We start from the raw sequence: 27,179 nt of genomic DNA, 5'->3' as shown, positions 1-27,179 counted from the left end.
TTGTGAGATATACCATATTTGAAGTGGGGCCTCACCAACTACCTGTACAGGGAAATTATCATCTATTTCCTGCCAGTTATGCGTCTATCTTGTTGGTTATGAATCTTAAGTCTCCAACACATATCCTGTAAAGAAAAGATTAAAACACTTAAAATATAGGGAGACAAGATGGTCACCAGATGAGAGGAGAGTGCAGAAGTTCCACAGCATTGCCAACTCCATGTATTTATTTCTGCATTAGATACGATTTCTTTACCTTTACAATGCCGAAGAAAAAGGAGAAAACCTAAAAGAGCTCCTCCCTGCCCTTCTATATCTACCCCTCGGCAAACAATGATTACGGAGCATTTTGCCGGCACTGCAGTTTCTTCCGGAGTTGAGCTTGCTGAAACCGGGAGAGGGGGGACCCGTCCCTGCCCTGTGTTTGAGGTCACGTGGAGGGACATAATCGAACGGGGCGCCCAAGTTTTCCTGAGGGCATCCTCGCAGGACGTTCCACAAAGGGCGGGGAAACCCGTATTATTGAAACAAGATGGGCGCCCATCTTTCATTTTGATAAAATGGGCAGGGACGCCCAAATCTCAACATTTAGGTCGACCTTAGAGATGGTCGACCTTAAAGATGGTCGTCGCCGAATGGAAACCGAGGACGCCCATCTCAAAATCGACCAAATCCAATTCATTTGGTTGTGGGAGGAGCCAGCATTCATAGTGGACTAACTGATGCACTAACTGAATGGAAAAAGCCCTTTTCTTACCGATCCCTTAGCGATTCGGAAAGGAACGGGCATGCATGAAGGAAATTGCATGCAAATGAGCTGCTCACTGTTAGCTCATTTGCACACGATTTCCTTCCTAAGAAGGGGAAGCCAGTGCAGAGCAGCCAAGCATTATGCGTGGCTGCTCTGTGCATGCCAAAGACTGCTTCATACATGCAGAGAAGCTGCGTATATAATAGCCGTCTACAACCTTAAATAAATTGCCATCTACAACCTTAGAAAATACAAGTCCAGGTGAAAACGTCCAAGTGCTCGTCAGGGACATCTTTTTTTTTTTTTTTTTTTTTTTAAGAGTATGAGTGAAGGACGTCCTTCGCTATGCCTCCATCCCTGCAACGGCAGTTGAGGACGTCCTTTGCTATGCCTCTGTCCATGCAAGGGTAGTTGAGGATGTCCAAAATATGGATGTTTCTGTGAGAAGGATGTCCATGCCTGCTATGCCTCCGACACCCCCTTATTTATTTAGATTTTGGATCACAAGTAGCAGCAGTGGGATTTGAACTAGCCACCTCAGGATTGCAAGACCAGTGCTCTAATCACTAGGCCACTCCTCCACTCCACTTCCTTGAAATTTGTCCGTCCCTGGGGGGGGGGGGGGGGCAGTTCAGGATGTCCAAAATGTTTGAAAGAAGGATGTCTACACCTTCGCTATGCCTCCGCTGACACACACGTACCTCCCTTCCCAGGGAACTGCATACTACCCTGTTTCCCCGAAAATAAGACATCCCCTGAAAATAAGACCTAGTAGAGGTTTTGCTGAATTGCTAAATATAAGGCCTCCCCCAAAAGTAAGACCTAGCAAAGTTTTTGTTTGGCCCCGATGGGTGCCCACTCTCTCCCCCCAGAAGCTCACTATTTGGCAACTAGCCATCCAGCCCAGTTCCCATTAGTGTGGAGGTAGTGATGGCGATATGGTACTGTGTTGTGGTTTATTAGGGGAGGTTGTTTGTTTTTTGGTGTCCTTGTGAGAGCCGGACGTCTATAACACAAAGCAACGCATTCTTTTCCTCGTTCTTCCTCTATCAGGGGCCATCGTTGGGATTTTTTTTTGTATGTGTAATCGTTTGGTTCTCTAGTGTGGTGCATTTGGGTATGGCTTGTACCGTGTTTCGCCGAAAATAAGACATCCCCTGAAAATAAGATCTAGTGCATCTTTGGGAGCAAAAATTAATATAAGACACTGTCTTATTTTCGGGGAAACACGGTACTGTGATGGACCTGAGTATGAGATTTCAGGCTGGCAAAAAAAGTTTTTAAAGTTGTTTTTTCAGGGTGGGAGGGGGTTAGTCACCACTGGGGGAGTCAGAGGAGGTCATCCCAGATTCCCTCCAGTGATCATCTGGTCAGTTTGTGCAACTTTTTGAGACATGGTCGCAAGAAAAAATGGACCAAGTAAAGCCGGCCAAGTGCTCGTCAGGGGCGCCCTTCTTTTTTCCATTATCACTTGAGGACGCCCATCTGTTAGGCATGCCCCAGTCCCGCCTTTGCTACGCCTCTGACACGCCCCCGGGAACTTGGTCATCCCCGCGACGGGAAGCAGTTGGGGACGCCCAAAATTGGCTTTCGATTATGCCGATTTGGGCGACCCTGAGAGAAGGATGCCCATCTCCCGATTTGTGTCGAAAGATGGGCGCCCTTCTCTTTTGAAAATAAGCCTGATAGTCTCTGGAAAAGAGGGTCAGAGTGCCCTGTTTGGAAGCAGAGTGCTCTATTACAATGCCAACATAAGTTGTCACCATGGTTTAATCAAGATAATCTTCTTTTGAAGCAGAAGTGTAGGAGACACAAGATGAAATGGCTTAAAGCTCACACAGATGAGAGTAGATTACTGTGAAGGAGAGTACTCAAAGACTATAAAAACACGATAAAGGAAGCAAAAACTTACTACTGTTGCAAATTCATGGGTGGTGACTCCTTGAACATTAGAAAGCTTTTCAATCTAATTGGTAGTCTTTTCAATACCAAAGATCTACCAACTGTTAATGAAGTAGTTCCTTCTGCAGATCAGCTTGCCACTTACTTCGAGCATAAAATCTCGAAGATCAGATGTTGTGAATCGACCCTCAAGAGTAATCATGAGGAGCATTTCAGAGACCCTTCTATCCTGTGTGAAGGTGCAAAAGTCGATATGATTTGGTCATCCTTTCAGTTGCCCACGTCTGATAGTGTTATGTCCTTTTTATTAAAATATTCTTCCTTGCAATGCTCTTTGTATGCTTGCCCAAATGATCTACTACAAGCTTCTCCTAGCCTTTTTATCGATCTCCTTACAACAAACATATCTTATATGCTGTTACATGTTTTTTCCCTGGGGGGAAGGGTTCTAATATGGTGACTCCTATCCCAAAAAACTTGCTGGTTCAAGAAGCGATGGTACTACTTATAGACCAGTTGCTTCCATCCCCTTATTGACAAAGGTAATGAAAGGTTCAGTCAGGCATCAACTCAGAATATATTTCCACCAGGGGCATAGCCAGACCTCGTCGGGAGGGGGGTTCAGAGCCTGAGGTGGGGCGGCACAGTTTAGCCCACCTCCCCCAGCCGCCGACCCCCTCCCGCCGCCGACCCTCCCCCATCGGCGCCAGGTACCTTTGCTGGCAGGGGTCCCCAACCCCCGCCAGATGAAGTCTTCTTCAGCGCCAGTCGACTCCGACACCTTCGCTGATGATCTGTTTGACTCCTGATGTCCTGCATGCACACCCTGCACGGGGCTACATACAGGACATGCACGCAGGACGTCAGGAGTCAGAAACAGATCATCAGCGAAGGCGCCAGAGTCAACCAGCACTGAAGAAGACTTTGGCTGGCAGGGGTTGGGGACCCCTGCCAGCAAAGGTACCTGGCGCCGATGGGGCAGGGTCAGCGGTAGTAAGAGGGGGGTCCAAAGTGGTGGTGGGGGGGGGTCGGCGGCTGGGGGGGTCAAAAGTAGAGGGGGCCTATGCCCCCGTGGCCCCACCTAGCTATGCCCCTGCTTTCTACCTTCTCTCTTTTACATAGTTCACAATTATGTTTCAGACCATGTTGCAGTACTGAAAAGGTTTTAAACACTCTTGTGGTAAAACTGAGGAAAGAAATTAGCTTAGAGAGAAAGGGTTCTAGTGGTACCATTTGATATGTCAAGTGTATTTGATGTAATCAACCGTGTCATACTACTTCATTTGCTAGGTCACTTTGGAATCTGTAGTGATGTCATTAAGTGGTTCCAGGGTTTTCTAATAGCTATGTCCTACCAGGTACAATTTTCTGGTTCTATCTCATCCCTCTAGACACCTGACTATAGTGTTCCTCAGGGTTCTCCTCTGTCTCCCATTTTATTTAATGTCATGATGGCACCTTTGGGTAGTCTATTGGAGGCACAAGGGTACTATTCCTTTATTTATGTGGCTGATGTCACAATTTACATCCATTTTACATGGGATTTTCAAGAAATTCTGTTAGAGGTTAAATCAGGTTTAGACCTGATGAATTTTTGGGCATCTGACTTCAAAACTGAAATTGAACAAGGACAGAACAAAATTCTTGGTCCTCACTAACCCTTTTCATCATACCCCTTTAGACAGTTTTATGATCGACCACACTGTTTTTTAGAGTCTACAGTAAAAGTTCTGGGAATGGTTGTTGATCGTCACCTAACTTTTGAGGCATAAGTATCCACTGTTGAGTCGAAACCCTTTAAAACCTTATGTCAACAGAGGAGAATTAGATCCTTCTTCCCTACTGTGACCTTCAGACTCCTAGTGCAGATGCTCGTTTTGTCACGTTGACTATTGCAATGCAATCTATGCTGGTTACAGGGAACTGCTGTTAAAAAAACAAACAAAAAAAACCCCCCTTCAAACTGCCCAAAACACCATGTCTTGGATTACCTGTAAAAGTTTGCATTTTGAGAGGGCATCACCACTGCTGTCTAAGCTGTTTTGGCTCCCAATAAAGGCAACTTTGTGCACTTATCTACCAAATAGTGTATGGTATGACCCCTAACTATATGTTATCTATTGTTGATCTTCCAGCACATAATGCTGTTCTTGGGGCTAGAGATTATCTAATGCTTCATTATCCAAGCTGTAAGAAAATTGTTTACAAATTTGTTCTTGCAGCAAGATTTGCTTATCAGGGCACATAATGTTGGAACTCCTTGTTAAAGTCAATTAGGGGTCAGTGTGATTGCTTGATGCGCTATAAAATGTTAAAAACTTTCCTCTTTGGAAAATTTCTAGGTATGGATACTGATCTCCCTGTTTAGTCAATTTTAGTTACTCTTTTACTCTACTGAATCCTTGTTTTCATTGTTATGTATTGTTCATTCTTTCACTTTTTATTGCAATGTATTATGTATTCTGTATGATGTGATTTCACTGTATTGTTAGCCACATTGAATTCAAGTTGCTGGTTTATAAATGCCATAAATAAATAATTGGAAGTATTGGGATATAAGTTAGACTTATATCCTCCCATGAGTAGAGTATTTTATCTGCCCACTAGGCGTAATGTTAGTTAGAAGAGAGAAATCTCTTCTTGGTGAGATCTCTATGGACAGTTGGGATATTTCCAGCCTGTTCAAATAGAGCAACATTCCTTGTGTCTTTCGTCTTCCTCTCAGAAACAGATCATGTTTTAAGATGTTTATTCATCAAAGGCATACTCTATTTCTTGTACAAAAAAAATCTGAATTTTTCTGGATCTTTGTAAGACCTCCCAGGATCAAAAGAAGAAATTTATTGTCATGCACCTGGAAGCTTTGGCCCAGGGTGCTTCTTTTGTGTTACAATTTCCTTGCAAATGCTTAATTAGATTTCAGAATAAGCAGTATGTCTGTTTTGATCTGGTTCAACTATGTTCTTTTCTTAATGCACATAATGTACTTTCACAATTTTTGGGGTATGTTTAATTAAGCTATTGGTATCCCTCTATTTGATTAGGTTAGACATGCATCCTCCACTCTTCCTCCCCCCCCCCCCCCCCCCCCCCCCGCAAATTGAATAATTTCTCCTTTTTTTTCTTTTGGTATACCTCCTTCTTTAACTTGTGGACCTGAGTATTAGTTTATTTTCTTGTTTTATGGAGTAAATATTTTAACTCCTTATTTCCTTATGTTTAATTCTTGTTTCTATTCAAGGTATATAAACTTGATGTATATTTTGTTAAAATTGATAAATAATTTAAAAAGTGTACTTCCTGTAGAAAAAAAAAAGGAAAAGAGGATATGATTGAGGTTGGTGGTATCTTATACACTAACAAATTTATTGAGACATGAGATTCAAGGACAAGAGATTACTTATCAGATACCTCAGAGTTTTCTAACACTTGCCACAGAATCTATATATAAGTTGTCATAAGGGAAAGCACAGACTTAGATTATAGTTCTTTAACACACTGGGCTTTAATAGTGAATGGGGGAAGCGTCTTTATTAGTTCATTGGTACAATAGACATGACATGATTTCTCATTTACATATTTTATATTTGAAAATATAGTTGTAAGAATGTGGCCTTTGAATAATGAATAATTCTAAATGTGAACTATGGTAAGTATGCAGGAAATACAGGAATCATAATATCTAGTTCTCAAAAATAGGGAGGAAAAGACCTCATCAAGACCTCGATGCACAATATCAGGCTCCAATCTCTCATGGCCACTTGCAGGCTTATTTTCGAAAGAGAAGGGCGACCATCTTTTGACACAAATCGGGAGATGGGCGTCCTTCTCTCAGGGTCGCCCAAATAGGCATAATTGAAAGCCGGTTTTGGTCGTCCTCAACTGCTTTCCGTCGTGGGGATTGTTGGAATGTAATTGTATTTTACATGCATTGCCTGTCACCTATTATTTCTCTGTGATTACTCTGTGACCTCTGATGTGAATTACTTAGAGAGGTCACACAGCTATGCAACTTCCTGTGGGGGTTAGACACAGTAGATGCAGCAGACACAGCACATGGAGCACATGGAGCTCATGATCTCTCCTAACCTGAGAGGATCTATGGTGGTGTGAGCATCCATTACCATCTAAGCACATGGAAGGAGCTGATAATACAAATGTATAGCAATATGTATATATAAGCCTGTCTGATTATAATCTAACTACAAACTGTGAGTAAACAGATGTTTTGTTACTTCAACTTTAAAGTGACTCAGCAGTGAATTATTCAGGGGTGAATGAGAGAGAGATGAAGAAAGAAATTAACATTTCTAAAGCTGAAGCTGTGTGTACTAAAATCTGCTAATTATTTACTACAAATAATCCAACAAAAGGGTTATGGGCCCAGGGTCCAGGAATTGAAAAAGAAGAGAAATATTACCAGGCAGAAAAAAAAGGCCACATTTTTTTCTCTTAAGTTTTAAAGGAAAGATTCAGTCTGTCTCTCTCTCCCCCCACACAGCAGACAGAAGGCTAAGAAAATGGCTGAGGGAAGAAATTCACCATTGTTCTATTCTCTCAAGGTGCCTAAATTAACTGAGTTTAATTATCGGCAGTGGGAACTAAGATTCATATGTCTCCTTCGAGCAAAAAGATTAAATATATGCTTAGACCAAGACAGAACAGCTGAAAATATGGCTGAATGGGACAGTGCAAACTATTATGTGAAGTGCATGCTTTTGGAAGCTCTCTCAGAGAAACAAGCCATATTAGTGGAGGGAAAAGATACACCAAAGGACATTTTATATAAACTGAGAACTATGTATGCAACTACATATGCAAAGCAGCAACCAATTTGGTTAGCAGAGTTGAATGAAACCAAATTAAGGGATAAAAGTAAATGTAATGATCACATTATGCATCTTATGTCTTCATTTCAAAAGCTAGAACTTTCTGGAATTCCCATGTGTGATGCATTGAAAAGAGCATTTCTTTTTACCTCACTATCAAAGAAGTTTGATGTTTTTAGGTCTGTAAATGAGGCCATTGAAGGGCAATCTTTTGAACAGGCAACATCAAAACTAAGGCAGGAATGCATAATAAATGATTCTGAGGAGATGTGTTCTCAAAGCAAGTCAGAGAGAAATGAAACAAATTTCTTGGCAAGGAACAGAGGAGGGCGGAGCTATGGGAAAACTCCACCCAAGGGCAAGCTGATTTGCTACTCATGTGGAAAGGAGGGACATGTATCTAAATGGTGTAAGGAAACACAAAACACTCCCTCTAGCTCACCTAAGCCAATGGAACTAAAGAATTTTCAAACCAGGAAATGTATGAAGGACAAAGATAAACACAAGGGCTTTCTAATGGCAGAAAAATCTTTGACTATGGTAAATAAAAATTCAAATGAAAGTACTTGGATTTTGGATTCGGGGAGCACATGCCATTTAACCAATTGTAAGGATTTCTTTCAGGAAATGTGTCCAGAGGAAGGTATTCTTAAAACTGCAAACGCAGGGACTGCTAAGATCCAAGCAAAAGGTATTGGATTCTTAAAATGCAAAGTGTCTAATGAAGTTAAAGAAATTCCTGTAAGTGATGTCTTGTATATTCCCCAAGCAGTTTGCAATATGCTTAGTGTATCTACATTAGATAAGAAGGGATTTGCGATTCATTTTGAAAACAGTAAGTGCACAATCTCTAAAAATGATGAAGTGTATGCTGAAGCTTTTATGCATAATGATGTTTATAAACTGAGCATTTCAGGTGAAGCCTCACATATGGTGCAAGTAAGGAAGAATGATGGTAAATGTAGTCCGGAAATCTGGCACCGCCGCCTGGGACATCGTGATTTTAAGGTGATCCAGGATCTTTACAGTAAGCAACTGGCCACCGGCATTCAGATAAGTGCAGAAGCTGGTAAAATGGAGAAATGCATAGACTGTGTTACTCAAAAAGGTGTGAGACCCTCATTTCCTGCATACACAGGAAATAGGAGTAATAAAGTGCTGGACTTAATACACAGTGACTTATGTGGACCGTTCAATATCCCATCATTGGGAAATAACAGATTTGTGCTAATATTCTTGGATGATTTCTCTAGATATTGTGTGGCCTATTTGCTGAAAGAGAAAAGTCAAGTCACAGACATGCTGAAGAAATACGTAGCCATGGTGAGCAATAAATTTGAAAGAAAACCAAAGGTTCTTCAGACCGACAATGGTGGTGAGTTCACTTCACAAAGCATGCGCACATTTCTAGAACAAGAAGGCATTCAACATATCACAACAGTAGCTTATACACCAGAGCAAAATTCTGTTGCAGAGAGAAAATTTAGGTCACTTGTGGAAATGACCAGATGTATGCTGTCAGATAGCAATCTCCCTAAAAGACTATGGGGGGAAGCCATTCTCACAGCAGTGTACCTACAAAACAGAATGCCAACTAAAGGCGCTGAGCGCACACCACATGAGACATGGCATGGTAGGAAGCCAAACCTGTCACACATAAGAACATTTGGAAGTACAGCATATGCTCATGTACCAAAGCAAAGAAGGCATAAGCTGGATTCCACAACAGAAAGGGGCATTTTAGTTGGCTATGCTCCAGGACACAAAGGATATAGAATTTTGAATCTGAAAACTGGCATTGTTGGCATAAGACATGTTACATATTTTGATGAAAACAAAAGGGTTGATAAAGGCTGGATTATCCCAGATGAGCCTTATCATCCAGAATATGAAACTAGAACCATAATAGACATGCCAGTGTATATAAATGCCATACCAAGGCAGATGTCTGAAAGCAACTCATCTGTATCTAACGAGGAACAGGCAGAGGAAGCAGACACAGAAAGGATCATTGAAGAAGACAGTACAGTTGGAGAAGGGGAATCAATTGGAGAAGAACTCTCAGATTTAGAGGATGCGGAAAGGTCAGACCAACCTGTTGTCAGACGCTCATCCAGGGAAAACAAAGGTGTTCCACCCCCAAGACTGTCTTACCTAACAAAGTCAGCAGAAGCTCAAGAGCCCTTAACATGGGATGAGATTGAGAAAATGCCAGCAGAAGAAGCTGCTGAATGGCATAAAGCAGCACAAGAAGAAATTGATGCATTGGATAAAAATAATACTTGGATTCTTACAAAATTACCTCCTGGCAAGAAAGCTATAGGATGCAAATGGGTATTCAAGTTAAAAAGGAATGCACAAGGAAAAGTGGAAAGGTATAAAGCCAGATTAGTGGCAAAGGGATATCTTCAAAAATATGGAGAAGATTTTGATGAAGTGTTTGCACCTGTAGTGAAACACACGACAATAAGAACACTTCTGAGCATTGCAGTCTCAAAAGGCATGCAAGTCAACCACGTTGATGTGAAAACAGCGTTTCTTCACGGAGATATAACTGAAGACTTGTACATGGAACAGCCAACAGGTTTCATAAATACAAAACAAAGACAGCTAGTGTGTAAATTAAACAAAGGTCTTTATGGATTAAAGCAAAGTGCAAAATGTTGGAATGACAAATTGCATGAAATATTGACAAATTTAGGATTTAAGCAAGGTGAAGCAGATAAATGTTTGTACACTAGGTGCACAAATGGACAATATGCATACATTTTAGCTTTTGTTGATGATCTGCTCATTGCAAGCAAAAGTGAGCAAGAGTACAAGGACATTGTAAAGTGTTTAAACCACAATGTTGAGATAAAAGAACTTGGTAATGTGTCATACTATCTTGGTATAGAAATTGAGAAACAAAATGATGGTTCTTATCTTCTAAGCCAGAAGCAGAAAATAAATGAGCTTATTGAAAGTTTAGGTATGCAAGATGCCCAAGTTGTAAGCACTCCCATGATCACTGATTTTCTGAAGGATGAAACAGTAAGAGAACCTTTACCAGATAACATCCAATATAGATCAGCCATAGGTAAGCTTTTATATCTAGCTACCACATACAGGGCTGATATAGCAAATGCAGTAGGAATTTTGAGCAGAAGGGTCAGCTCACCTACCAAATCAGATTGGACTGCAGTTAAAAGGATGGTAAGGTATTTAAAGGGTACCATTGATTGTAAATTAAAGATTTCAGCCAATAGTAATCCAAAACTAATATGTTACTGTGATTCAGATTGGGCAGGGGATCATTCTGATTATAAATCCACAAGTGGATATGTGTTTATATATGGAAATGTACAAATTTCATGGGCCAGTCATAAACAAAGTATTGTGAGTTTGTCTTCTACAGAAGCTGAATACGTGGCCGTATCGGAAGTGTGCAGAGAACTGATGTGGATTGAAAAACTTTTGCTGGATTTTGGAATAGCTGAAAAGAGACCAATCCAGATAATGGAAGATAATCAGAGCTGCATCCGACTGTCACAGAATGACAAGGTTCAGTCACGCACCAAGCACATCGCAACGAAATACCACAACGTGCGAGAGTTGGCGAAAGAAGGGGTCATCAGTCTACACTATTGTCACACCAGTGAGATGACAGCTGACATCATGACCAAACCGTTACCCAGAGAACATTTTGTGAATCTGCGTATAAAGCTTGGACTTTGTATGAATAAATAATTGCATGACAGTTATGCATGAGAAGGGGTTTGTTGGAATGTAATTGTATTTTACATGCATTGCCTGTCACCTATTATTTCTCTGTGATTACTCTGTGACCTCTGATGTGAATTACTTAGAGAGGTCACACAGCTATGCAACTTCCTGTGGGGGTTAGACACAGTAGATGCAGCAGACACAGCACATGGAGCACATGGAGCTCATGATCTCTCCTAACCTGAGAGGATCTATGGTGGTGTGAGCATCCATTACCATCTAAGCACATGGAAGGAGCTGATAATACAAATGTATAGCAATATGTATATATAAGCCTGTCTGATTATAATCTAACTACAAACTGTGAGTAAACAGATGTTTTGTTACTTCAACTTTAAAGTGACTCAGCAGTGAATTATTCAGGGGTGAATGAGAGAGAGATGAAGAAAGAAATTAACATTTCTAAAGCTGAAGCTGTGTGTACTAAAATCTGCTAATTATTTACTACAAATAATCCAACAGGGATGACCAAAGTTCACGGAGGCGTGTTGGAAGCATAGCGAAGGCGGGACTGGGGCGTGCCTAAAACATGGGCGTCCTCAACCGATAATGGGAAAAAAAGGGCGTCCCTGACGAGCATTTGGCTGACTTTACTTGGTCCATTTTTTCTTGCGACCAAGCCTCAAAAAGGTGCCTGAACTGACCAAATGACCACTGGAGGGAATCGGGGATGACCTCCCCTTACTCCCCCAGTGGTCACTAACCCCCTCCCACCCTAAAAAAAAACAACATTTTTTGCCAGCCTCTATGCCATCCTCAAATGTCATACTCAGGTCCATCGCAGCAGTATGCAGGTCCATGGAGCAGTTTTAGTGGGTGCAGTGCACTTCAGGCAGGCAGACCCAGGCCCATCCCCCCCCCACCTGTTACACTTGTGGTGGTAAATATGAGCCCTCCAAAATCCACCACAAACCCATTGTACCCACATGTAGGTGCCCCCCCTTCACCCCTTAGGGCTATGGTAGTGGTGCATAGTTGTGGGGAGTGGGTTTTGGGGGGCTCAGCACCCAAGGTAAGGGAGCTATGCACCTGGGAGCAATTTCTGAAGTTCACTGCAGTGCCCCCTAGTGTGCCCGGATGGTATCTTGGCATGTCAGAGGGACCAGTGCACTACGAATGCTGGCTCTTCCCATGATCAAATGCCTTGGATTTGGTCATTTTTGAGATGGGCGTCCTCGGTTTCCATTATCGCTGAAAATCGAAGACGACCATCTCTAAGGTCACCCATCTCAACATTTAGGTCAACCATCTCTAAGGTCGACCTAAATGTTGAGATTTGGGCATCCCCGACCGTATTATCAAAACGAAAGTTGGACGTCCATCTTGTTTTGATAATACGGGTTTCCCTGCCCCTTTTCAGAGCCATCCTGCGAGGGCACCCTCAGGAAAACTTGGGCGCCCTGTTCGATATGCCCCTCTTAGTGTGATTGGTCAGAAAAAGTCATCATCAGTCTAGAAAAACCTCCCAAAGAAATGTTAGGTAGATCCAAATTTCTCAAAACTTTTATCAATCATAATATCTACCAAATAAAATTCAAGAAAATAATACTTAGCTTGAGATGCACATCAAAATAATTTTGCTATGAATGGATTTGTCAATTCCACAGGGTCAAAATCTGTACAGGACAATGTCCATAGGTGTTTTATAACAATTCTTTATGTAATGCCAACAATCTCATATGGTGGGCAAAGGTCTTTTCCTCCCTATTTTTGAGAACTAGATATTGTGATTCCTGTATTTCTTACATATTTACCATAGTTCACATTTAGAGTTGCTCTGAATAATGAAGACATGATATCACAAAGCATACAGGAGACTAAAAAGATCATTGGGGGGTGGGGGAACCACCATTTTTTTCCCCAGCAGAGAAAGTGAGACAGAAATGACAGGAGCAATCATCCCTGCTATTCATTTTAATGGAGAATATTATTTCTGTACTGCAGCTGAAGCCACTTAATGGAGACACACTTAGCAGGAAGGAAGCTTTAGCTAAGTGAGACACGTTCCTGGTGTATATTCAGTTTTGCTCTTAGAGTACAAAGCAATCTTGATCGATTAAGAAAGATTTCTCATTTATGTTTTTTTTTTCTCTCTCTCATCATGATGTGCTATTCAGTAGTTTTCTTTGGACAAAATTTGAGCAACCTGTTCATTATTTTTAAAACCCAACCACCATACTTGTGGTCGATAATCTAAACAGTGCAGGGCTTGAGTAGAATATTTTGCAACTCACATTCAGGCTGTATGATCATAATCTATAAATCACGGTTTTACCATCAAGAGTTTTTGACAATATAAATGTGTCATATGTACATAAGAATAACCATTCTGGATCAGACCAGTGGTCTATCTAGCCCAGTATCCTGTTTCCAACAGTGGCCAATCCAGGTCAGAAGTACCTGGCAGAAACCCAATTAGTAGCACTATTCCATGTAGAATCTCAAAGAGTAGCAAGATTCCAGAATCCGAAATAGTAGCAACATTCCATGTAGAACCCCCCCCCCCCCCCCCCCCCCCCCCCCCCGCAAAATAGCAAGATTCCATTCAGAATCTGAAATAGTAGCAACATTCCATACTACCAATCCCAGGGCAAGCAGTGGCATCCCCATGTCTATCTTGAAATATAAAATTGTCAGTATAAAATTTCATGATTATAGAGTGTAACATCATAGACCAAGGCCCATATTTACTATGGGATGTTAAGTTTCTGCAAATAACTCATCATTTTGCATCTAGGACAAATTATTGGGGCTGCTTAAGGGTACTATCCAGAAAATTCCCTAAGTTTTTTTTTTGATTGGACAGTTCCACTGTGATTACATCTTTCTCCCTCCTGTAAGCACATAAACATGCAATCTGTCTATTCTTACTAATGATCTTGTAGAAAAATTCTTCCTTTCTATATCTGCATTTATTTGTGATGTCACGTTTTGTTTTTCAATTGGAAGTACAAAGTAAAAGACATTATTGTGGAGTTAAGTAAAGGCAAAATTTAAATAATTGTTCCTGATTTATCCATATTCCAAGTTTATAAGGTTTATATCTTTTTTTCTGGTCTAGATTAGGGCTCCATTTAAAAATCCTAATAAATAAATAAAAATAAATAAATAAATAAATAAGGGGCATTAATAAAATAATGCACAGTGCCACTAACCAATGTCCTCTCTAAGCTGTGTAGGAGTCTCCCAGCTGCATTCCTGTGAGTCGGGAGTGCTGCTTTAATATCATGTTTTCAATCACTAGAGCAAGCAGGTCCTCTGGAGTCCTGCAGAACTTATTTGTCCCTTGCCATTATAAATGTGATAGTGAAACAACAACCCCCTCTGGCAGGAATATGGGTGGAGGACTCCCACACAGTTTAGAGGGAACATTGCCAGTGGTCTTGGCAGCCATTTTGATGGCAGAGAGGGCTGGGACAGGAGCAACTGTGAATCATTCCTGCCCCAATTAGGCCACTAGACCACCAGAGTTTAAGGTAGGCCTGGGGAGGGGCTGAGAGGTGAGTCCGGGATGGGGGAAGGGAGGCTGTGTATGGTGGTGGTAGCAATGGGAGGAGGAGTGGGTGCTGTTTCAGGACTGGCCCTGGTTGGTTTCTGGTTCAGCTTTAGTTTCAGCCGAAACCAAGCAGTGGATTTTGGCCACAGATTTGGATACAGCTGAAACCAAAAACCTTGGTTTTGGTCAGCCTCTACCTGCCAGCCCGAAAGCTATTGAAACAGTGTACATTCAGGTACAAGAGGTATTTCTCTGTACCTGGAGTGCTCACAATCTGAGCTTACCACTCTGTAAAAATGTGCAGCACCCAACAAAACCTTTCCTCGGAGATAGGATATGGATTTACCCGGATGTGGTGAAAACCACACAAGATAGAAGAAAAGCATTTTTGGCTCTTAGAGAAGAGACACGATTGTTGGGGGCAAGATTTACTTTGTCTTATCCTTGTAAATGTTTGGTCAATTATTTAGATAAGAAATATGTCTTCTTTGAACCGGAGCAGTTGAAAGTTTTTCTTGAAATGAAGAAAGTGACCAAATAGTTTCTGAATATAAGAAAGATCAAGATTGAGAGAAAAAATTTAAGTGAAGTGTACCAGGCCATTTTTGTTCATAATATTTTCCCGTATTTACAATATTTTCCACCCGTGTTACTTAACGCCCTCTATCTCTTATTAGTAGGTGGTCTAAGAAAGAGCTATATTTTTCTTTGTTTTACTTCTCTCTGAATGTTTAGAGTAGGTAATTTTTTTTTAATTCCTAATGATTATTGTTTCTGCTCTGTGTTTCTGTAACAAGATGTAATGCTTATAAATTAACGTTGAAATTATAAATAAATAATTTAAAAAAATGTGCAGCACCACTTAACAGTGCTGAATATCCTGTGAGGGAGCGTACTTAAGGGGGCCTGGGTTTATTCCAACTACTCCATCACAATGTTTACCTTAACTGGATAGCACTGAACATATCGGTACTCGGTCAAAATAGCCCCGACAAAAAAGCTTCCAACATAATAGCCCCTGACATAACAGCCGCTGTCAAAACGACCTGCCCACAAAATAGCCCTTGACAAATTATTCCCCCGACAAAAGGGCCTGATCAGGCTGCCCAGAATATGGCATTGCACTTTTTTCCTAATAATCTTACCTTGCCAAACAGGATAAGGTTGGCAAGACTATGAAAATGATGACATTGGTTTTTTTTAATTAAGATGTTGATGGAATAATAGTTTCCTTAAACAGCAGAGCAGATCATGAATACCAGTTGGTAGCTATAGAATTTTGTTTATTTACATATACTTTATACAATGCAATGCTGGTAGGAGCCTTTCTCAGTGAAGAATTAATTTGAAGTTTATCATCTTTTTTTTGTGATGTGTTATTTTTTTTCTAGGGGGTTATTTTGTCAAGGGTTATTTTGTGGGTGGGGCCATTTTGTCAACGGCTATTTTGTTACAAGGCTGTTATGTCGGGGCTATTTTGTCAGGGCGCCGAACATATCTTTAACTAGATGTATTTATTTATTTTTATTGACAAAAATGTATAGTTCACCGCTCCATGAAAATGTTCTGATGGCAGGAATTGCTGAATATTGGTACTAACTTAACTGTCCCCCTGAATCCATCTCTTTTTAACTGGTTAACTTTTGGCCAGACATTAAGGGGCTCATTTTCAAAACAGAAAAAATTTCCTAAAAGCAGTACAAAGCGGCAGATGGATGGTTTTTTTTTTTTTTACAACATGTCCAAATTGCTATTTTTGAAACCCATAATGAGATGTTTTTCTGTACAGTTCATCTGAAGTACATCCAAATTGCAAGGAGCGTGTCAGTGGCAGGATTTGAGCATTCCCAGAACTTGGACATTTTTCTGCTATAATGGAACAAAGCAAAAACGTCCAGTGTTAAAAGACGTTTTGGTCTAGACTTGGTTGAATCATGACTAAGTAACAAAAAGGTACCCTAAATGACCCAATGGCCACTGTAGGGATTAAGGCATGACCCCCCCCCCCCTTACTCCCCCAGTGGACACTCATCCCCTCCCACCTCCCAAAAATGTGAAAGAAGCAGTACATACCAGACTCTATGATAACTTCAGACATTATGACCAGTCCTATTAAAATAGCAAGCAGAACCCTGGAGTAGCCTAGTGGTCAGTGCAGTGGACTGTAGAAAAGGGGACCCAGGACCATATCCCAAACTAACCGGTGCACATGTAGTGGAAAGCATGAACCTCCAAATTACCTACCAAAACCCTACTTTACCCACATATAGGTGACATCTGAAACCATAAGGGGTATAGTTGGGCACAGTAGGTTTTTGTTGGGTTTTGGAGGGCTCCCCATACGATATAAGGGGGTAATGGTGAGATGTGTACCTGGGACCTTTTATGTGAAGTCACCTGCAGCGCCCCCTAGAGTGCCCCACTGCTCTGCTGAGATGTGGAGGAGTGGCCTAGTGGTTAGGGTGGTGGACTCTGGTCCTGGGGAACTGAGTTCAATTCCCACTTCAGGCACAGGCAGCTCCTTGTGACTCTGGGCAAGTCACTTAACCCTCCATTGCCCCAGGTACAAATAAGTACCTATATATGTAAGCCGCATTGAGCCTGCCATGAGTGGGAAAGCACAGGGTACAAATGTAATAAAAATAAATAAAATGTCTGTGTGGCCAGGCTACTAAGAATGCTGCTCCACCCCATACGTCCCAATGGCTTATTTTTGAACATTTTTCCCTTTGACAAGTTTTTGTTTTTGAAAATAGTCACAAAAGAAAAATAAACTGAACATAAAACATCTAGGAAGTGACATTTTTGAAACAAAAATATAGATGCTTTTCTGGTTCAAAAATCATTGTGTTCACCTTTTGATTTTTGTACACTTTCAGCAAGCGTCCAAAATCAGATTTAGACGTCATATCAAATATGCTCTGCTAAGTTATCCAACAAAAGGCCCTGAAATTTAAGAAGTGATGATTTGTCCAGTTAATTTTCAAAGTTAATGAACAAATCATTAGAATACCTATCCCAAGCAAAATATTGATTTTAATAACTCAGTTGACAGCATAATCTAACAAAATACTTGAGGATCCCCAGTTTCATTGCTAAAATCACAAAGAAATACCCTAGCGTTTAGAGCAGCAGTCTGAGTAATATTTAAAAGCCAGGGTTCAAATCTTTCTTCCCCTAATGTTCCTTGTGACCTTGGCCAAGGTATTTCATCTTCTGTTGCCTCATGTAAAAAAATAACATCTTATTTAATAACAGGAGTTAATTCACATTGACACATGTTAATCTGAGTTAAGCACATGGTAAATAGGCTCCATTGAGAATAGTGGGGTTTATGTAAAGGGTCCTTAGATTTTGAGCCCTCCAGGGACAAGGAAATAACCAGTGTACCTGAATGTAACTCACCTTGAGCTACTACTGAAAAGGTGTGAGCAAAATCCAAAATAAAATAAATAGATAACTAAGGGCTCCTTTTACTAAGTCGCTTAGGCACCTACGCACGCCCAACATGTACCAACATGGACTTAACCGCCCGACTACCACATGGCTCTTGCGGTAATTTCATTTTTGGCACGCGTCTGAAAAATAGTTTTTATTTTCGGACGCACATAACGGACATGCGCCAAGTAGCATTTGATGCACATAGGTCATTACCGCCTGGATTCTACCGCCAGGTCGATGGCTGGTGTTAAGGTCTTAGACCCAAAATGGACGCATGGAAATTTTGATTTTGCTGCACGCCTATTTTTGGCAAAAAAAAGAGGCCTTTTTCACAGTCGCACTGAAAAATGGATTGGAACACTCCCAAACCCCGCGCCTACACTCCCGCAAGTCATTTTTCAGCGCGCCTTTGTAAAAGAACCCTTTAACCCTCCATTGCCTTAGTTAAAAACTTAGGGTCCTGTTTACTAAGCTGTGCTAGAGGTGCATTAGCGCGTACTAACCGTGTAGGCACCTACACAGCGCACCCTAATTTTATGCATGCGCTAAAAATGCTAGCTCACCTTAGTAAACAGAGCCCTTACCTGGGGAACCCTCCGGAGACAGGTAAATGCCCAGTGTGCCTGAATCTAACTCACCTTGAGCTACTACGGAAAAGGTGTGAGCAAAATATAAATAAATTGTGCATCAGGGAAATTTGGACCACAGATTTTAAATAGAGGCATCAACTATTTCCAGCACTGTTTCAAAACTGAGGCCCAAACGTTCCTTGAGTCATGATGCCATATCTGTTAAATTATACCCAAGAAAGGGGTTGTTTTTGGTTGTTAAAAATGTGCCCACATGTATTCTCCAGTGAAAAGTGCCCTTGTTTATATCAAAATACCCTAAAGCCATGCTATACAGATTGTTCTATAGATGAAAAAGAAATTGAAAGCCCTATATGAAATTCAACCGTGGTCTTGCCTGCATAAGGAGATTTTTGGGAATTCACTCCTGAATCAAGAACTCGGAAAGGTGTGTATTCAAGTCTGTTATTGAATGAATTAAGAGTTGTACTTACTGCATTCTTCAATACAAATTTGAAAGGTAAAATACAAAAAAGATAGGCATGTATTCACACCTTACAAAATGTGTGATTTTTAAATTATATATTTGTAGGAAGCACAAGACAAGTGAAGAAGAGCTGGAATTTTATTGGGTTTTTTTTTTTTTTTTTTTTTTTGCAGTCTGTGATACATTTCATTGGACCAGTTAAGAAATATCCAAATTTCTAGTCATGTTGAACACCTTAAAAAAATACAGCTACATCTTTGAACAATTTAAGGACCCTGCTTACTAAACCATGCTAGCGTTTTTAGCACACATTAAAATCAGCACTCGCTAAATACTAGTTGCCCATATTTTCCTTTGGATGACTTAGCATTTAGTGCATGCTAATCATTAGCGCGTGCTAAAATTGCTAACGCGCCCTCACCGCTACTTAATAAACAGGGCCCTATAAATATTGCAGATTTGTATATTTGTGTGTGCATGTTATCTAATAAGAGCTTAATGCTAGTTCAGTGGCGTACCAAGAGGGGGCGGCACGCCGCGGGGGGGGGGGGGGGGGTGCCGCGCGCCTGTCGGCTCTTCATTTTCATGCTCCCTCTGCCCCGGAACAGGTTACTTTCTGTTCCGGGGCAGAGGGAGCATGAAAATGAAGAGCCGGCAGGCGCGCGGCACCCCCCCCCCCCCCAGCGGCGTGCACCCGGGGGGGGTTCTTTCGCTGGGGGATCGGGGGTTCTATCGCCGGGGGGGGGGGGGGAATCGCGCTGTTCCGGGGGGGGGGCGCTGCACCCGGGGGGCGGGGCACATCGGCGATCCGCCCCGGGTGTCAGCCCCCGTAGGAACGCCACTGTGCTAGTTCATTGTTTGTTTGTGGCTAATATGTAATTGCTTTCCTATGATTCATTGTTTAAGAGTGTGATCTGTTCTGGTCTCCATATCCTGTGATTTTGGAGGGGCTGTTCCAGTTGCTTGCAATTTGTTCCATTGTATAAATGGTTTGCTGTAGCCTAGGATTTATTGGTAATTTTTCCTCTTCAGAATTCATTAAGAACTGGTATGCAAACATTGCCTGCAAACACTGAAATGCATTGGAAGAGGATGAACAGTTAACTGTTGTTTGTGTTTCCCTTTGTACTACTCAAATATACAGGGAAGTACACCTCAGAGGAAAGGTCTACTTACCATCTGTCCACAATTTCAAAGGCATTTGCACCTGTATAACATGAGCCTCTACTATGCAAAACAAAATGGAAGCCTGAGCTCTAGCCATGGTATCATTAGACTACTCCTAGGGATCGTGGGCCATTTTGAATCCGAAATTGCAAGAGCTTAGAATTAAGTGGGGAACTAGGCAGGGCAGATTGTACCAGTCCAGGTTTACTTCCCTTGATTTCAATGGAAGTAAAATCTGGACTTCTGTCTTCCTTTTTCTGGAGCCATATGATAACCCTTCCTGCCCCATTCCACTGAACCACCAGGGATGGCTTCAGGTAGACTTGAAGTGCCTATGGGGGTGTTTTCAAGGGGGATAGGGGGGCCTTGGGTTGTTTGGTGGCTGGCAGGTGGCAGTTCCTGTAAGATGGTACCTGTGAGCAGCATGCCACATGTTAGCATCCAGATGTTCCTGAGCAGGAAAAATAACTCCAGCTTTGAGCTGATATTGTTTTTTCTACAAATAACAATTGTGGTGTTCAATGCCAGCTACATTATTTAATTTACACTTTATTTAGGTGCTTTATATCATCACCAGCCCACACCTCAGGGGGTCGTGTGCTTTCTCTGGCCATGATAATGGGGTTACAGTCGGAGAAAATTTGAAAACCACTGTTCAAGCCCCTCATTGCAAGTATATACCATGCCATACTTTGTATTGTTCAAATATTTTTACTGCTGTAATTGCCTACTGCTCACGTTTGATCTATTCTTACTGTACACTGCCTTGAGTGAATTCCTTCAAAAAGGCGGTAAATAAATCCTAAAATAAATAAAATTTATCATTGCACCCCACAGTAACTCAAACTAGAGTGTATTATGATAATATAGCATACAATATTGCATTGAACATGTAATAAGAGGCAAATATTATATGTTATTCCCTTAGCACATGTTAGTAACCACTGTACTAAATCCCTTTAAGAATTGTCCTCCCTGGGTGAAGCATCAAAAACTGGAACTTAGATGGGTAATGGTTTTTGTTGCAATACTTAAACATTATTTGTTCTATGCTAATCACTGTCATTCTCTGAATCAATGTCCGGATATGTCAGCAATGGCATGCGGCACTTGAGTGTACCATTTTAAAGAGGGTTTATTACAACTGATTATATGGTGCACTTTTACTTCCATGCTGGCTCAGACTGAATTTAGAACTGATTATAAAACTGCTGGAACAAATTAGATCTGAAACATAGTTCAGTAGCACAGGCAGTCTGGAGTAATTTGTTAAATGTGCATTGTTCTCATCGGAGGGTAAGCAACACATCTATTTCAATTAAAACCAGAAGTACGTTTTGTTGAATACTGAACCTGGACCAGTGTGTGTTTTCTTTCCTTGCTGCCCTTTTCTAAAATTTAGATTGAGTTCTGCTCCCCTTTGATTATTTATTGTAAAATGCTCTGATGCTCTGTGAAGAGCGGTATATCAAGCATTCAATAAACTAAACTACTGTTGACTGGATAGCTATTCGGTTGCCAAAGCTAAACAGTGGAGGTATCCAGACAACTTCCAGCAACCATTCTATACCCAGATACTCAGCACTAGTACCTGGGTAATACTCAGCACTGAATATCCGGGTATGACTAAATACTGTCTTCAGTGTTTTAAAGCAATGCTGACCGCAGAGTTTAAGGGACCCTTTTACTAAGCTGCTTAAGGTCCTATGCGCGCCCAATGCAAGGCAATTCTGAGTTACCACACGGCTACCACGTGGCCTGTGCAGTAATTTCCTTTTTTACGTGCACCCACTACGCGCACAGGAAAATATTTTTATTTTCTGGCGGGTGGATGGTAATCAGGTGGTAATTGGCATTTTACATGTGTGGACCATTACCGCCCAGTTACTGTGTGAGACCTTACCACTAGGTCAATGGCTGGCAGTAAGGTCTGAGACCCAAAATGGATGCATGGCAAGTTTTATTTTGCCGCACGTCCATTTTTGGCAAAAAAGTTTAAAAAGCAATTTTTTTACAGGTGCGCTGAAAAATGGATCTGCATATGCCCAAAACACGCATCTACACTACTGCAGGACATTTCCCAGCGTGCCTTAGTAAAAAGGCCCCTTAATATCAAGGGTTAACTTTCAATAGGTAGTCATCTACGTATTGTTCACCTATACCTTTGTTTTACAAGGCTGTGATAAACACTAGTGTATGCTTACCAAAGAAAAAAATGGAATACTGCACGGGGTGCACTGAGGCGTCCCACAGTAATTTTGCCATGTACATGAGCTACCCACGTGCTAAAAAAATATTTATTTTTTTGTCATGGGGGCGTGTCCATGGGGGCGGAGAGTTGGCATTTTCTGTGCTAATTGGTTAGCACCTGGGCATTGCCATATGCTACTCGAGTTGCACGTGTTTTATGTGTGAGTCCTTACCACATACAAAATAGGTGGTGGTGGTGGTGGTGGGGGCTTATGTGCTAATGTGAACATTAGCACTTGGCCATTATTGAAAAGTTCAGAAAATCATCCATTTTACCCCAGCAGTATAAATGGCTTTAGCGCATGGGAATGACGTGCGTCATGGCACTCTAAGGCCACGTTTTACCACTGTTCGGTAAAAGGGCTCCTATGAATTTAAGGAGTTTATCAAATCACACTCAACATGCATTAAAACATCATTAATGTATTTACATTAATACACTTTACTCAACGTTAGTATACAGAAATACCTAAAGATTTGTCAATAAACTGAAAAGAATGCAAATCAGCTCCTCTAATTGAGGAATAGCTTGCATTAACTAGCGTATCTACATTATCACTGTTAACAGGAATATTTAACTCATACCTCTAATACTTTGATAAATCAACCCTCAAGTGGGCCAACACACCAACCACAATTACTTAACTTTATTCAAATACCTAACCTCAAAATTTTACCAACTATCCTGATATTTTTTGGTTGGATATATTTTCCAATATAAACCATATAGCCCATTATAAACCATAAAGTTGTATTGCTATGTTTATCACCCTCCTCTCACCTATCCACCCCCATCCTGTTAGACTATCTCTGAAATGCTTTGATGTTCCCATGCATACCTCCTGCCCACCCCCACCCTGTTAGACTGTCAATGAAATGCTTGGATGGTTTACTTATATATACTGGGTATAACAAAAGAGAGGGAACAAAGTACAAACTAAAGTCCAAACAAAAAAACAGCACCACGGGCCTTTAAAATGGAACAAAGTTCTTTAATGAATGAGCCTTGACCCGACACGGGCCGTGTTTCGGTGACTAGCACCTGCGTCAGGGGTCACAGTGATGACGTGGAAAACTTGGGGAATAACTCGAATATTTTCATCTACAATATTCCTTACCCCACGTCTCATGTAGTAAAAGCTACAAAGCACCAAGGCACTTTCACTTTCTGTATCAAAATGGATGAAAAAGTTTTCCACGTCATCACTGTGACCCCTGACGCAGGTGCTAGTCACCGAAACACGGCCCGTGTCGGGTCAAGGCTCATTCATTAAAGAACTTTGTTCCATTTTAAAGGCCCGTGGTGCTGTTTTTTTGTTTGGTTTTTACTTATATATACTGTCATCTACCACATTTGCTTATTTCCGATCTGATGAAGAAGGGCAACCTTCGAAAGCTAATCAAGAAATGTATTAAGTTATGTCCAATAAAAAAGGTATCATCTTATTTTCTTTTCCATGTTTTATCTTGTTTGATTTCTATTGAACTTCAGTGAACTTACCCTCTTTTTTCAAAGCCACGCCAGCAGCTGCCGCTTGGCAATGCTGACACAGCCCATTCACTTTGAATGCGCTATGTCAGCATTACTGCACCAGCAGCCACTAGTGTGGCTCAGGGGCGTATCTGCGTGGGGCCACAGGGGCCTGGGCCTCCGCAGATTTTGCCCTGGACCCCCCTACCGCTGTCAACCCTCCCCGCTGCCGTTGTTTACCTTTGCTGGCGGGGGACCCCCAACCCCCGCCAGCCGACCCGACGTCTTTAAAGTTCTTCTTCGGCCTCCGTGGCCGTGCTGTAGTTGACTACTGTTCAATCCAGTTCGGAGTCTGACATCCCAGCACGTTGTACGTGCAGGACAATGTGCTGGGACGTCAGACTCCGAACTGGATTGAACAGTCAACTACAGCACGGCCACGGAGGCCGAAAAAAAACTTTAAAGACGTCGGGTCGGCTGGCGGGGGTTGGGGTCCCCCGCCAGCTGAAGAAATATCTTTAAAGGCGGCAAGCGGACCTCGGCTGGCGGGGGGTTGGGGTCCCCCGCCAGTAAAGGTAAACAACGGCAGCGGGGAGGGTTGACGGTGGGGAGGAGGGTGGAGAGTCGTTGGTGGGGAGGTTCTGGCAATGGCGGCAGTGGCGGCGGGGGGGCGTTGGGGGGGGGCTAAAATGTGCCCCCTCTCTCTGGCTCTGGCCCCCCCTACCGCCAGAGTCCAGATACGCCCCTGGTGTGGCTTTGTAAAAGGGGGGGGGTAGGGAATTAGCCAGACAAACTGTTTCAATTCCACGCCTTCACCTGTCACCCTCTCTCCCCCTTCCTGGGCTAAATTTTGTCTTGGCAAAATCACAGCACCACAAAAATTTAGCCAAGAAAAAGAGGCAGCCCTAGGAACATTTCTGAGGTATTCTTGTAATGTGATCATTGTGGTTGACAAATGAACATTCTTAACAGTAATTCTGTTTGTTTCTAGCGTTCAGGTGGGGCTTTAGCTATTCCACTATGTGCATTTCAAGGAACTGTCTCTCTCCATGCACCAACGGGAAAAACCCTCTCATTATCAACATATGAGGTAAGCAGTGAAGGGCAGAAAATAACTCCCACGTCCAAGAAGATCGAAGTGTATCGGTCAAAAAGTGTAGGCCATGAACCCAACCCAGAGGACTCTCCCACTAGGTTTCCTGATACCAATGTAAAAATTCATCTGGAAGTCCTTGAAATTTGTGACAACGAAGAGGCAATGGACACTGTGTCAATCATAAGCAATATCAGTCAATCCTCTGCCCAGGCCAGATCTCCTTCCTTACGCTATTCACGAAAAGAAAATCGGTTTGTTTCATGTGATCTAGGCGAAAGTGCCTCCTACTCACTCTTTATTCCTACAAACAATCCCGACAGTGATATTAATATATCAATTCCGGATACTGTCGAAGCTCATAGGCAGAACAGCAAAAAGCAGCATCAGGACAATGATGGGTATCAAGAAGAAATACAACTGCTAAATAAAGCTTACAGAAAACGGGAGGAGGATGGTAAGAGCAACTAGAAAATGTTAACTGTGTGCATCATCTTTCCTATCATGAATTGTAGTTTTCCCCCGCTCCCCCTATTGTTTTTCCCTCACCACCAAGTCTCTCTCCTATTATGACCTTATAATCTTATTAGTATTGTAAATCGCTCAGAAAATTTTCTTGATGGGCGGTGTAGCAAAATACTTAAAATAATGTACAACACATCAAATGATTTTCTTTGCATACTGTATCTGCTTAATTTTTTTTAATTGACCATAAGTTACAGTTGACGTTACAGTTCAATGAGAATAATGAACATAAGTGCTTTTTCAATATGGATGCTATCAAAGTACTTTGATATTAAACACAGTCCAGCCAATAAGAAGACTTAGAAGTAGAGGTTAGATGAGTAGCACAGAATATTACAAAAGAATTGATTCACCAATATGTTGACTTTCTATCTGCGACTAACAATGCCACCAGACCATTATTTTCCTGCACCTAGAGCAATCTGTTGATTACCCGCCACTTGTTACAGATCTAGGCAAATGTAAAGTGGTCTGCTTATATTGGAAAACTGACTCATACTATCAGTGCAGCTGCACTACCCACCATGCATCTCAATGACATTTACCAGAATGGTTCAAATCAACAAGTTTACTTGGCAGATGTAGCTATGAGACAGCCATGCAGTATGTACCTACTCCAAAATGCTTAAGACCAAGAAAGTGAATGATCCATAACCATTCTACTGCCGAATCCAGCTAAATTATCAACAAAGGTTTTTTTCATTTCTTTTACTGATTCTTGTACGTGAAGTTTTTCTACGTAAACTGTAACTGTGTTTTAGGAAAAAGCATGAGTTGTTTAATTAAATAAATTAAAACAAAATGGAAGAATAAGCTTTTTATATTTCTTTGTAATTTGCATAGTCAAAACATTGATCCTGGTTAAGAATCCATGTCATATCACAAATTGCTGAAATGTGCCTTATAAATCACCAAACAAGCAAGCCAACAATGGACCAGGGTGATCACAGTATAAGCATGCGCAGTTGTAAGAGTTGGAGGTTACTTTAAATTATTTTGGCACAAATGTTTCCAAGGTCAATCTATATTTGGAAAACAATGGTTGCAGTTTGCCAACCTCACTGTGCAGGCTGGAAATTGTATGCCAAGAAAAATAATGCCTTCGCTAAAATTCATCTGCTTAGATTTTGGCCATCTTGATAACCTTTCGGGCACAGGTTCGAAAAAAATCACTTGTACATAGCTAGCAATATCATGATCTTCAATGTAAAATCAAGTAGAGGGGTAGTATACTGTTGTGTCTTGACCTAGTCATCTTGTTCTGTAAATCAACAATCAATCACAAACTTGTTAACGTACAGTACTAAGGAATGCAAATATTTCACATCTTTGCTTTGGGTTGGGTAACAGCATGAATCAGTCTTTGTCCATTCTATAAATCTAAAGTATCTGGACTACATAGTAAAATAGTAAATGACGGCAAAAAAAGACCT

At 41.5% G+C, this 27,179-nt stretch overlaps 1 protein-coding gene across 1 annotated transcript in view; it reads left to right on the top strand.

The window, feature by feature from the left end:
• Positions 1-26,539, top strand: part of GPR149 (G protein-coupled receptor 149) — an 87,079-nt gene extending 60,540 nt beyond the window's left edge. The window contains exon 4 of the mRNA XM_030217102.1: positions 25,120-26,539. Coding sequence (XP_030072962.1) covers positions 25,120-25,692 — 573 coding nt within the window. The 3' untranslated portion in view covers positions 25,693-26,539. The remainder of the gene's footprint in view (positions 1-25,119) is intronic.
• The last annotated feature ends 640 nt before the right edge of the window (positions 26,540-27,179 follow it).

This window comes from Microcaecilia unicolor, chromosome 10 (assembly GCF_901765095.1).
Source record: "Microcaecilia unicolor chromosome 10, aMicUni1.1, whole genome shotgun sequence".
Classification (NCBI taxonomy): domain Eukaryota; kingdom Metazoa; phylum Chordata; class Amphibia; order Gymnophiona; family Siphonopidae; genus Microcaecilia; species Microcaecilia unicolor.
The sequence above is the reverse complement of the archived record's forward strand: the minus strand, read 5'-3'. Positions and strand labels throughout refer to the sequence as shown.